General features: G+C 45.2%; 1 protein-coding gene across 2 annotated transcripts in view; it reads left to right on the plus strand.

Annotated features, from left to right (window-relative positions):
• Positions 1-577: 577 nt before the first annotated feature.
• Positions 578-13,765, plus strand: part of LOC103889681 (aspartate-rich protein 1-like) — a 32,004-nt gene continuing 18,816 nt past the window's right edge. Inside the window, exons 1-6 of one of the 2 annotated variants that reach the window (XM_054543220.2) lie at positions 578-1,203; positions 6,217-6,281; positions 7,349-7,370; positions 10,053-10,129; positions 11,546-11,567; positions 12,591-12,620. In XM_054543220.2, coding sequence (XP_054399195.1) covers positions 1,002-1,203; positions 6,217-6,281; positions 7,349-7,370; positions 10,053-10,129; positions 11,546-11,567; positions 12,591-12,620 — 418 coding nt within the window. In that variant the 5' untranslated portion in view covers positions 578-1,001. The remainder of the gene's footprint in view (positions 1,204-6,216; positions 6,282-7,348; positions 7,371-10,052; positions 10,130-11,545; positions 11,568-12,590; positions 12,621-13,765) is intronic. The other variant, XM_054543221.2, reaches the window with a different exon arrangement.

The raw sequence follows: 13,765 nt of genomic DNA on the forward strand, positions 1-13,765 counted from the left end.
TTGTGTATAACTACATTTGGTGAGCAAATGAAAGCTGTCAGACTCAGAAAAACAGAAATGTTTGTGGAACTGACTTTAGTAACTGGGGTCTTCTTTCTTTTGTTCCTTTTTTTTTTAAGACAGTTTCACCTTTGTCACCCAGGATGGAGTGCAACGGTGTGATCTTGGCTCAGTGTGCAACCTCCACCTCCTGGATTCAAGTGATTCTCCTGCCTCAGCCTCCTGAGTAGCTGGGATTACAGGTGCCCGCCACCACGCCGAGCTAATGTTTTGTATTTTTAGTAGAGACGGGGTTTCACCATGTTGACCAAGCTGGTCTCGAACTCCTGACCTTGGGTGATCCACCCCCCTCAGCCTCCCAAAGTGCTAGGATTACAGGCATGAGCCACCGCACCTGGCTGTACCAGGGTTTTCTATTGAGTTTCTTGCCAAGGGTGACTTCCAATAACAACCTCCCCTTGCACTTTGCTTAGGACTGGAAAGCTCAGGCAGCCCAGGGTGAATAAAAGCCTGAGTAGTGCAGTCCCCATGGAGGGGCGGGGGGGCCACAAGGTGGGCAGCAGCAGGGATGGGTATTGTGAGGCGTTGGGGGGGTGCTGTGGGGCTGGACATTGTGAGACACTAGCCTGACCTGGCTGTTTCCTGGTAACCAGGTGACATAGGAAGCTTTGTGGATTATAGGCATCAGCCAGGGCCAGCAACCCTCAGTCGGTAGCTGGCAGTGGAGGGAGGAGGAGCTCCGACTGTGCTGTTTGACAGCAGTTTTTGTGCCTCTCGGCACTTGTGTTCGTTTATTTTTCAAAGAAGACAGCAGGTCCCCGACCTCGTAGACCAGCTAGTTTGGGAGGTGGTGGCAGAATAAGGGCTGAGGCCCCAGATCTGCCTGGGGTCAGGCTGCTTCTAAAAGTGCAGGGCCACCCTCAGTAGTATGGCTGCTAGGGCAGCATAGTTACAATTTCATTGAAGGCTGAGGCAGGAGTGGAGAGGCGTGGAGAGGCCCCATGGGGAATATACTGACCTGTTGTATCAACTCCAACTGTGGCTGGTGCAGGGGGAAGGAGGCACCCTGTTATGAATCTGATATTTATGAGGCTGTGGCTGTTGCAACATCAGAATCCACTACTGTAGAGCCTGGCAAGCTGGATGTGGGAGCCACGGAGGGCCAAGACCTGCAGCACATCAGCAACCAAAAGACGCCCACAGGTAAAAAAGGCACGGGTGCCGTTTAACCTCTGGCACACCTCTGGCCACCCCCACCCCCTTCCAATAGCCTCATCCCCAGAGATATCCTCAGCTTCCAGTTCCCTCCTGCCCATAGCCAGCTTTCCCAGGTCTGGGGCATGGGAGACAAAGGCTGACTCTGCCTCTTATCTCTGTCGTTGAGGCTTTTTGATCTAGAAACGGGAGAGCCCTTTTCTCAATGAAAATTCAAATACCCCAATTTTGGAGTCCCCATCCCATTCTCTCGCCTCACCTATCCAGCCGGTTTGGTAAGAGTCAGATTGTTTGTTTTCTTCCATCATTCAAGGTAGCTTATTTTTTGTAAATTTTATTTATTTATTCATTCATTCATTCATTCATTCATTTATTTTAGATGGAGTCTCGCTCTGTTGCCCAGGCTGGAGCGCAGTGGTGTGATCTCAGCTCACTGCAACCTCTGCCTCCTGGGTTCAAGCGATTCTTAGCCTCAGCCTCCTGAGTAGGGACTACAGGTGCCCGCCACCACGCCCGGCTAATTTTTTGTATTTTTAATAGAGACGGGGTTTCACCATGTTAGCCAGGTTGGTCTCGGTCTCCTGACCTGGTGATCTGCCCGCCTCAGCCTCCCAAAGTGCTGTGATTACAGGTGTGAGGGTCCGCGCCCAGCTCCTAATTTAATTTTTTTCAAGTTCCGAGATACATGTGCAGGATGTACAGGTTTGTTACATAGGTAAAAGTGTGTCATGGTGGTTTGCTGCACCTGTCAACCCATCACCTAGGTATTAAGCCCTGCATGCATTAGCTGTTTATCCAGATGCTGTCCCTTCCCCTTCCCCCTGACAGGCCCGAGTATGTGTTGTTCTCTTTAACACCGTATATATTCTAAGACCACTCCCTTGCTGATGACAAATCTAAGTGATGGGTTGTGGGGGGCTCTCTTGCCTGCTTTTGTCTGGAGAGCCTGCCTGGCTTCAGGTTCCTGATAGGAGTGAGGACCTGGAGTGCAGTGTGAGAAACAGATGGCTCAGTGAAGAACTGTGATCATCCACTAGAGTCCCTGGAAACAGCCGTATCATTTAGATGGTGTGGGTTTGTGTGCAGGAGGGTTGGGAGGTAGCTAGGGGTGAATTAATGTGTAGTGATTGTGAGTGTGTTTGTAAATGTATGTTTTCCCCCAAAAATGTGGATCCACGTGCCCAGCACAGTAGAAGTGTCACTTTTCTTGAATTCCTGGCCTATGGTGGTCCTCTCGTCTCAGCCTCCTGAGTCATGTCATTCTTCTAATAAAAAGGAAGAAAAACTTCAACACCACCATACACTTTACATAAATGACTCCCTCACCACAGCTGTACCTGAAGGTCAGTTTAATATCCGTACTCCTTAGAGAGAGTGCAGAAAGGAGTGAACCCAGATTTTTATCTCCTGAATGGAAGAGGCAAAAATGAACCTAGAAATGGGTCCCAATGTTGATGGTCTGCATTACTCAACTGTGTCATCACTCAGGCTTGGTGATATGACCCCATACCAGGGAGTTCCAGCACCTATGTGTGCCCCTGGTAGTGGTATTGGATGGCTTATAAGCATGCCAAACATTGCCCGTCATCAAATGGGGCCCCATTGGTCACATAACCCTGGGTAGCAAAAGGTACATGGAACAACAGACGTTGGCATGGACATTACTGTGAAATACACATAGAAAGCCCACAGGCTTCTGGGTCAGCTCACAGATTCTGAGAGGTATAAGAGTTCACATGGAACAGTGCAGGTCAACATCTGTCAGTACTGGCATCATTCCTCAGCACTTGATCAAACCAGGGAAGGATCAGGAAGATACTGCATGATCAGGAAGAGGAACATGACTACCTCAAGCCTTAGAAATGCTCCAATCCATGGCCGGGCACAGTGCCTCACACCTGTAATCCCAGCACTTTGGGAGGCTGAGGTGGGTGGATTGCCTGAGGTTAGGAGTTCGAGACCAGCCTGGCCAACCTGGTGAAACCCCGTCTCTACTGAAAATATAAAAATTAGCTGGGTGTGGTGGCGGGCACCTGTAATCCCAGCTACTAGGGAGGCTGAGGCAGGAGAATTACTTGAACCTGGGAGGCAGAGGTTACAGTGAGCCAAGATCGAGCCATTGCACTCCAGCCTGGGTGACTGAGAGAGACTCTGTCTCAAAAAAAAAGAAAAAAAGAAAGAGAAGAGCAGAGGAGAAATATCACAGGGTTAGTACTCAGCAGAAATTGGTGAGGGGGCAGAACAGGAATCAGGTCCCCACTTCCCTGACACGGAGCAGACAGCCACAAGTCAGCAGGGATGGACTTTAGGGTCAGGACAGACACAGACAGGTCCCAGGCCTGATCTTCCTGGGGCTAGGACAGATGAGTTTTTCTTTTTCGCCTCTTCTGGAAGTCACTTGAGGAATGGTCCTTGAGGAGACACTGTTGGCCAAGGGTTGTTTGGCCCAGAAATGTGTGTGTGTGGTTTTTTTTGTTTTGTTTGTTTATTTTGAGACGGAATCTCACTCTGTCACCCTGGCTGGAGTGCAGTCGTGCGATCTCAGCTGTCTGCATCCTCCAACTCCCAGGTTCAAGTGATTCTCCTGCCTCAGCCTGCTGAGTAGCTGGAATTACAGACATGCACCATCACACCCAGCTAATTTTTGTATTTGTAGTAAAGTCGGGGTTTCTCCGTGTTGGCCAGGCTGGTCTCGAACTCCTGACATCAGACGATCCACCCGCCTCAGCCTCCAAAAGTGCTGGGATTACAGGCATGAGCCACCATGTCTGGCTGAAATGTGTTTCAGCTGGACAGAGCCCCCTAGCACTGGGCCTGTAGCTGCAGCACTCCCGAGTAGCAGGGGAGGTGGGGAGGGACACGAGTGCCCGTGCAGCAGGAGCTCAGCAAAGTGATGGGGACTGATTCCAGAGTCCAGCTCATCCTTGCAACTCTTCTGTGGAATCCAGAACATACCACTTTCCACTTATTTTATAGAAGGTTTGGAATCTTCAGTGTCAAACTCTTATCTGTGTTGTGTCTTCCCACAGGGTGGGTAGAGGAGCCCTGGCTATGGGTGTTTCCTGCCAGGGCAGTGACTGTGTCTTCCTCATTAGTCCTTATCCCAGAGCTCAATCCTGGGGAGAACATGTTAGGCCCCATAGGCATCGTAATGAACACATCCCTGGGATGAGTTCTAGGTCACTCCTGGGCTGGGATCTAGCGCAGGTGTGGAAATGTTCCCTTCTCAGGCTGTCTAGCCTGTTGAGCTCTACACCAATCCTGGAGGCTGTCCCAGCTTCTGAGTCAGGGTCCCTGGAAATGAAGTTGAGCTCCTGAGGACAGTGAGGTGCCTCTGCCCCTCGGCTGCTGGCTGCTCTGATCCTGTCTAGACAGGGTGTGATGGGCCACGCTCTTCCCCTGTGTGCACGTGCGCCCCCTGCTGGAATCCCTCTAGACCTGGATGTTGTCCTCATTGTTGTCATATCCCCATCTCCACACAGTGACCGGCCCTTGTGCAGATGCCCAGGAAGTAACCATAAATATACGGTAGGAGCAGAGCTGCAAACTATTTCACAAGAAAACACCAGGGGAGGGGAGTCACGTCTTCCTCATGCCTGGATCTCCTGTGCCATCTAGTGTGGTTCTCAGTCATATATGTGCCTCCTCATATTTAAATACATTTAAATATTTACAATTAAAATTTCAGGACCGGGCGTGGTGGCTCACACCTGTAATTTCAGCACTTTGGGAGGCCAGGGCGGGTGGATCACCTGAGGTCGAGTTCAAGACCAGTCTGGCCAACATGGTGAAACCCCGTCTCTACTAAAAATGCAAAAAGTAGCCGGGTGTGGTGGCACATGCCTGTAATCCCAGCTACTTGGGAGACTGAGGCAGGAGAATCACCTAAACCCGGGAGGTGGAGGTTGCAGTGAGCCAAGATCATGCCATTGTACTCCAGCCTGGGCAGCAAGAGTGGAACTCCGTCTTGAAAAAAAAAAAATCAGAACCTCATCACAACAGCCACCGTGCAATAGCCCAGCAGCCTTCTTTTCATGCAGCAGAGAGCATTTCCATCCCCACAGAATGCTCTTTCACATCTGCTGTGAGCCTGGCTGAGGGACCAATTGTTGAACTCCTCTAACTCCAAGCATGCACATCAAAGTGGGAATCTCAGGGCTGCGAGGTTGGAGGTGAGACCTGTAATGGGCCAGTGGAAGGAAACAGTTGAAAGGTGGTTCCTTCAGTTCCTCTTTCTCACTTGAAGGCTGACAGGTGTGAGCAATGTCTTTTTAGAGACCTCTGACTCCACAGAGACCAGCGAGACTGACAACACTGAGGAAAGGGCAGAGTGATCTCGTGTAACCCAGTGTGGCCTCACCTGGAGTAGGAGAATGGGCAAGTTGCTCTCTGGAATAACTTCTTGCAGAGTTTTTGTCTCTAATGATTGGCCAATGGACAGCATCCATGAGGGCAGCTGCAATGAGGCAGATCTGCAGCTAGAGAATGATACTCCAGGAGGATCTCTGGGAGCAGTTGGGTGATACCTGTTGCTTTGGAACCTAGGAAAAGGGCGAAGAAGTCAGAACCAAAGGAAGTATGTGTAGAAGTCTGACTCGTGCCTTTTGTATTTCAATAAGGTAGAGATGAGACAATTTGTATTCATGGGCTTTGTGTGCTGTGTTCGTAACCATTTTTTTTTTCTTGCTCTGATATTTAATGATTATCTTTCCCAGAAGACCACTTTTTCCTATGTCACAGCAAACATCAAAGCCCTGATTTTTGATTCGTTAGTATCTTCTGGGACTTGGGAATGCAAGAGTCTTATTAGGTCTGGGCACTGGCTAAGATGTAAGGTATCTGGTGAGACTCCCTCATGCTCACTACTTGAACACAGTTGTTTCTCTGAGATGTCTCCGAATCTTCAGTCCCACGCTCCATATGCCGCATCCAGCAAAGCTCCCTGAGGGACTCCCAGTCTCCAACCACCAGGGCACTGACATTAACTCTGTGTCCTTTTAGGTCCCCCTGAGGACCGCCTGAGTTTAAAATTTCTACCACCAAGTGAGGAAGACGATGATGCCAAGGTAAGATCCCCTTTCTTTGCCTTCTAAAGAAATGTTGCTTTCCTGATGTCAGAAACAAACTCACCCATCCACACCCAAAAAATGGACTCAGAGGCCTGCAGAACAGCAAAAGTGAGACTTTTAATGATGGTCTTGCAAGATCTGGGTGCAGACACACCCAGAATGGTTTCAACAAGCAATTTATCCCCGAGTGTGCAGGTCCCTCCTCTGGTTCCTCATAGGCTGAGTACTATGGGGTCACAATCTTCCCAGGTGTCCCATATTGATTGTTGGGTAGGGGCTTTAGGAATTTTTTTTTTTTTAATGGTTGTCTTACTGCATTTTGTTGCAGCCCACAATGCATTGCCATGCTAGTCAGCTCAGGGGCTCTTCAAGTGTCTGACTTATGACCTAAGTAGCTGGGCAGGCTGATGAGAACAGACAAAGCAAGCTATTTTGCAGGCTAGTAAACTTTCAACTTAGACTAAACTTCTTTGGTTCCAGTGAGGGCAACTAAATGGGGAGGAGAGAGGGCCCAAAAAACAGGCATTTCCTATCCTAGCATATCCTATTTCTTCTGTGTTCTGCTGACCTAGACCGGTTCAAGACACTTTGTGTTAAAAATGGACCATGGTATACATTATTTCCTTCACCTGATTTCTTTCCTTCTCAATTAATTTTGATATAAAAATATGAGAAGGCACATTATGTACACCATACACAATTCTCTTTGTGAGGATGGAGTTCAGTGGGAGTTTCTTTTCATCTAATACATGACACACTAGGATGTTTTCAAATGATAGCATCCATCATCAACTGTAATGCAGAGGCATTTTCCTCCACACCAGTTTTCCTCTGTATTAGGCATTGTGTGTTTACCAACTTAAATCAACCTCAAAGAAATTCTGTGGGAAAAGCTCTTGTCTTTTCCACACGTGTCTTCTATGCTAGAGTGTTTTGTCTTTGACATGGACTCACCACTGTTTCAAAAGTAGTTTTCTGAAGTCATCAAGAGAATAACTGATCTGCATAAGGGGTGTGACAGAATTGATCTGATCCTCATGGCATCTGCTTTTGTCTCGTTGCAGATTTTACCACCACCTGTCCAGGGTATGTACCTTGAACTAACTCACTTTCTGAGAAACAAACTTGCTGGCTTTAATATATAGAAACCTTAATCTGGATTCCTGTTTAAAATATTGGGGGTGTGGTGAGAGCAAATGATTCTGCAAGTGTATAACTATGAGCAGAGGGGATGTAGAAATGTGTGTGAACCCAGAGGACCAATCAGGAGATTTTGTGTGAGCCAGTGTGTCTTCACATGGAGTAGAAGTGAGTGTACCTCTCACTGACTTATCCTGATGTTGACGATTCTAAAGAGTGGATTCTGGAGAATCTCAGCAGGGAAGAGGATGCTTTTTCAGGTAGGTAAAAGACTTCAGATGGAGTCTAATAAAACAGCATTTACCAGAAATTTCATGTTATACCTGCTGCTTGGGAGGCTGAGGGAGGGTGTAGAAAGAAAAAGAAAAAGTAAATAGAAGCTGAGTTTGTTATTTTCAGAGTTTAATGTCATCATGGTGAGGAGTACTATGTTTATGGGCTTTTGAATATCCTGTGTTTTCGATCACCTCTTCTTGCTTTATTATTTAAAGATGATTTTTCTGAGAACACCTGCTCTTTTCTGCCTCTGCCACTGCAAAATCTCAGAGCCTGTGGTTTGGGACACAGTTCTGTCATAGGCAGTTACTTAATTTTGGAGACAGAATTCTTCTGCAGTGTGCCCAGATGCATAGGAGAAATGGATCCTCACCTTATGAACTGTTAGGTTTCATGGCAGCACATTCATTTGTCTGTGCTTGCTGTTTACCTCTGGTATCAAGACATCTCCCTGGGCATGGAGTACAGGATGAAAATTCACTCTGGGCTCACTGCAAAAGGTCCAGTGTCTTGGAAATGGAGGGAGAAGCACAACCTTGAGCACACTGTCAGCATTCCATTTCTTCATGTGAATGAGAATATGCAGTTTTACCATCATTTGTGGAAGAGGCTGTCCTTTCCCCCTCGTGTATTTTTGGCACCTTTGTTGAAGATCAGCTGACTCTGTATGTGTGCATTTAATTCTGGGCTCTTGATTCTATATCTGTGATATTTATGGGTGCCCCGATGCTAGAAGCATGCTGTGTGAATTTCTGTGTTTTTTGTAGATTTCAATGTCATGAATGTGCGTCCTCCAACACTATTCTTTTTCAACATTACCATGGTTATTTGAGGCACATAAAAATTCATTAAAGTCTGAGAATTAACTTTTCCATTTCTGCACGCATGGCTGTTACCAGTTTAATAGCAGTTGTTGTTAATCTGTAGATCACGTGTGTAGTATTGTGTGTTAGTCAGGCTTAGTCTTCCTATCCATGAATATGGGAAGGCTTTCAACTTATTTGTACGTTCTTCACTTTCGAGAATCTTTATGTTGACAGCTGATTAGTTAGATTTAACATGACTGATATAAATTCGTGATTTCTTTTTTTTTTCTTTTTCTTTTTTTTTGAGATGGAGTCTCACTCTGTCACCATACTGGGGTGCAGTGATGTGAACTCTGCTCACTGCCACCTCCACCTCCCGGGTTCAAGTGATTCTCCTGCCTTATCCTCCTGAGTAGCTGGGACTACAGGCATGTGCATCCATGCTCAGCTAATTTTTGTATTTTATTAGTAGAGACGTGGTTTTACCATGTTGGCCGGGATGGTCTCCATCTCTTGACCTCGTGATCCACCTGCCTTGGCCTCCCAAAAAGTTCTGAGATCACAGGCATGAGCCACCGTGCCCAGCCAAATTTGTGATATCTTATACCAATATCTTGTATGTCTGAATTAATAGGCATCAAATACAAAAAAAAAAAAAAAACTATGTAAGCTAGTTAACCAAAAAATCATGCTTTTCCTCATGGACATTTTTTCCTGAATTGGTTCATTTGTATTGGTAAACATTTCCTCATTTCAGTAGATCCTGTATATTTGAACCTGGAAACTTATCCTCATGGCAGAAAGTGTTCAGAGTCACGTCTCTCAGCTTCACTGGTACAGGTAGAGCAGGCTCTGTGAGCTTGGCCTGTTTGAATGAAGCCTGATCTTTAGGGAATCTGCTAAGGGAGAGTGACACAGAGCTGATGAAGCCCTTGATTACACGGGCCCAAAAGGTTGTGGGTACACACCATTATTCCAGAAGAAGTCTTACAAAGAGGAAATCATGACTATTTTTAATTGTAGCATTTTAATATTATTTTTTAAATGGTATCTATGAAAAAGAATGTGTGATTAATAGAACAGAGTAATTTGGGTAAAATTGAGTCGATTTCACCAATAAAACAGACTTTTAATTAAGTAATAAATCCTTTAAAACAGATGCTAAATGTAGTACCAGCATAATTGGATGCTAATGTACTGACACGATCTTGAATACATTAATACTGTTTGTTTAGAAGAGTTTCAAAACATTTGAGAGGGAGGAAGGCACTCTTCCATTAACCCTTAGTGTGCATTTTAGTTCCATTTTGGGTTGACTGTTTTGTGTTGCTGCCTGATGCCTCTAGTACAAGGCCAAGGCCTCCATGTCTCCTGTCTTTCCTGCTCCCCTCCTCTGCCATCCCTCTTCCACTCAGGGGAATAGCCCAGCATTAACTCAGTCCATGTTTGTTAATCAACCACCTCCATACACCACATCCAGCAAAGCTCCCTGAGTGACACAGTCACAAACAACCAGGGCACGGATCTTTCCTCTGTGTCCTTCCAGGTTCTTCTGAGGACAACCTGAATTTAGTATGCCCACCACGAAGTGAAGATTATGATGGTGATGATATTGAGGCCCAGGTAAGACCACCTTTCTTTGTCTTTGAAGGAAATGTTGGTTTTCTGAGTGAGAAACAAACTCACCAGTCCAAACCCAAAGAATGGACTCAGGGAGCTGAAAAAGAGCAAAAGTGAAATTTTCTTTCCTTTTTTTTCCTTCTTTTTTCTTTTCTTTTCTTTTTCTTTTTTTTCCCCGAGACAGGGTCTCACTCAGTTGGCCAGGCTGGAGTGCAGTGATGCAATCTCGGCTCCATCTCCTGGGCTCAATGAATTCTCCTCCCTCAGCCTCCCAAGTAGCTGGGATTACAGGCATGTGTCTTCATGCCCAGATAATTTTTGTATTCTTAGTAGAGATGCTGTTTCGCCATGTTGGCCAGGCTGGTCTCGAACTCCTGACCTCAGGTAATCCGCCCACCTCGGCTTCCGAAAGTGCTGGGATTACAGGCGTGAGCCATGCCTCCTGGCCAAAAGTGAGACTTTTAATGACAGTCTTGCAAGATCCAGTACCTTATGGGCAGACACACCCAGCACAATTTCAAAAGCAATTTATCCCCTAGTGTGCTGGTCTCTCCCCTGGTTCCTTATATGCTGAGTACTGTGGGGTCACAATCTTCCCAGGTGTTGCCTATCGATTTTTGGGGAGAGGCTTTAGGTATTTTTCTAGGGTTGTCTTACTGCATTTTGTTGCAGCCCACAACTCATTGCCATCCTAGTCAGCTCAGGGGCTCTTCAAGTACTTATCACCTAAGTAGCTGGGCAGGCTGATAAGAACAGACAAAGCAAGCTATTTTGCAGGCTAGTGAACTTTTATCTTAGACTAAACTTCTTTGGTTCAAGTGAGGGCAACTAAGTGGGGAGGAGAGGGGGCCCAATGAGCAGGCATTGCTTATCCAAGGAGGAGCCTAGCATATTCTATTTCTTCTGTTTTTTGCTGACCTAAACCGGTTCAAGGCACTTTGTGTTAAAAATGGACCACTGTATACATTATTTCCTTTACCTGATTTCTTTCCTTCTCAATTAATTTTGATATAAAAATATGAGAAAGCACATTATGTACAACATACACAATTCTGTTTGTGAGGATGGAGTTCAGTGGGAGTTTCTTTTCATCTAATACGTGACACACTAGGATGTTTTTAAAAGACAGCATCCATCATCAACTGGAATGCAGAGGTGTTTTCCTCCACACCAGTTTTTCTCCTTGGATTAGACATTGTGCATTTACCAATCTAAGTCAATCTCAAAGATAAATTCTGTGGGAAAAGCTCTTGTCTTTTCCACAGGTGTCCTCTATGCTAGAATGTTTGGCCTTTGCTCTTGACTCAACAACTGTTTTACAACTAGTTTTCTGAAGTCATCAAGAGAATAACTGATCTGTGTAAGGGGTGCAGCAGAGTTGATCTGATCCTCATAGCATCTTCTTTTTTCTCATTGCAGCTTTTACAGTTACCTGTCCTGGGTACGTACCTTGAACTAACTCACCTTCTGAGAAACAAAGTTGCTGGCTTTAATATATAGAAACCTTAATCTGGGTTCCTGTTAAAAATATTGGGGGTGTGGTGAGAGCAAATGATTTTGCAAGTGTATAGCAACAAGACTTCAGGTGGGATCTAATAAAAGCATTTCCAGGAACCTTCGTGTTATACCTGCTGCTCGGGAGGCTGAGGGAGGGTGTAGAAAGAGAAAAAGAAAAAGTAAATATAAGCCGAGTTTGTTATTTTCAGAGTTTAATGTCATCATGGTGAGGAGTACTATGTTTATGGGCTTTTGAGTATCCTGTGTTTTCGATCACCTCTTCTTTATTATTTAAAGATAATTTTTCTGAGAACACCTGCTCTTTTCTGCCTCTGCCACTGCAAAATCTCAGAGCCTGTGGTTTGGGACACAGTTCTGTCATAGGCAGTTACTTAATCCTGGAGACAGAATTCTTCTGCAGTGTGCCCAGATGCATAGGAGAAATGGATCCTCACCTTATGAACTGTTAGGTTTCATGGCAGCACATTCATTTGTCTGTGCTTGCTGTTTACCTCTGGTATCAAGACATCTCCCTGAGCATGGAGTACAGAATGAAAATTCACTCTGGGCTCACTGCAAAAGGTCCAGTGTCTTGGAAATGGAGGGAGAAGCACAACCTTGAGCACACTGTCAGCATTCCATTTCTTCATGTGAATGAGAATATGCAGTTTTACTATCATTTGTGGAAGAGGCTGTCCTTTCCCCATCGTGTATTTTTGGCACCTTTGTTGAAGATCAGCTGACTCTGTATGTGTGCATTTAATTCTGGGCTCCTGATTCTTTATCTGTGATACTTATGGGTGTCCCCACGCTAAAAGCATGCTGTCTGAATTTCTCTGTTTTTTGTAGATTTCAATGTCATGAATGTGCGTCCTCCAACAATATTCTTTTTCAACATTACCATGGTTATTTGAGGCACATAAAAATTCATTAAAGTCTTAGGATTATCTTTTCCATTTCTTCACAGGTGGCTGTTACCAGTTTGATAGCAGTTGTTGTGAGTCTGTATATCATTTGTGTAGTATTGTGTATTAGTTATGCTTAGTCTTCCTGTCCATGAACATGGGAAGCCTTTCAACTTATTTGTACATTTTTTACTTTCTAGAATCTTTATGTTGACAGCTGATTAGTTAGATTTAACATGACCGATATAAATTTGTGATTTCTTTTTTTTTTTTTTTTTGAGACAGAGTCTCACTCTCTCACCATACTGCTTGTGCAGTGATGTGATCTCTCCTCACTGCCACCTCCACCTCCTGGGTTCAAGTGATTCTCCTGCCTTATCCTCCTGAGTATCTGGGACTACAGGTTCATGCCACCACATCCAGCTAATTTTTGTTTTTTTAATAGAGTTGTGGTTTTACCATGTTGGCCGGGATAGTCTTGATCTCTTGACCTCGTGATCCACCCACCTCGGCCTACCAAAATGCTGGGATTACAGGCATGAGCCACTGTGCCTGGCCAAATTTGTGATATCTTATACAAATGTCTTGTATGTCTCAATGAATAGACATCAAATAAAAAAAAAATTATGTAAGCTAGTTAATCACAAATCACCCCCATACTCATGGACATTTTTTCATGAATTTATTCATTTCTATTGGTAAACATTTCCTCATTTCAGTAAATCATGTATATTTGAACCTGAAAACCTATCCTCATGGCAGAAAGTGTTCAGAGTCACATCTCTCAGCTTCACTGGTGGAGGTAGCGCAGGCTCTGTGAGCTTGGCCTGTTTGAATGAAGCCTGATCTTTAGGGAATCTCCTAAGGGAGAGTAACACAGAGCTGCTGAAGCCCTTGATCACAGGGACCCAAAAGATTGTGTACACACACCATGGTTCCAGAAGAAGACTTACAAAGAGGAAATCATGACTTTTTAATTTTAGTATTTTAATATTTAATTTTTTAAATGACCTCTATGAAAAAGAAATTGTGATCAGCCAGGCGTGGTGGCTCACACCTGTAATCCCAGCACTTTGGAGGCTGAGGTGGGCAGATGATGAGGTCAGGAGATGGAGACCATCCTGGCTAACACAGTGAATCTCTGTCTCTACTAAAAATACAAAAAAATTAGCCAGGCATGGTGGCAGGTGCCTGTAGTCCCAGCTACTTGGGAAGCTAAGGTAGGAGAATGGTGTGA

Source organism: Pongo abelii, chromosome 23, assembly GCF_028885655.2.
Source record: "Pongo abelii isolate AG06213 chromosome 23, NHGRI_mPonAbe1-v2.0_pri, whole genome shotgun sequence".
Lineage (NCBI taxonomy): Eukaryota > Metazoa > Chordata > Mammalia > Primates > Hominidae > Pongo > Pongo abelii.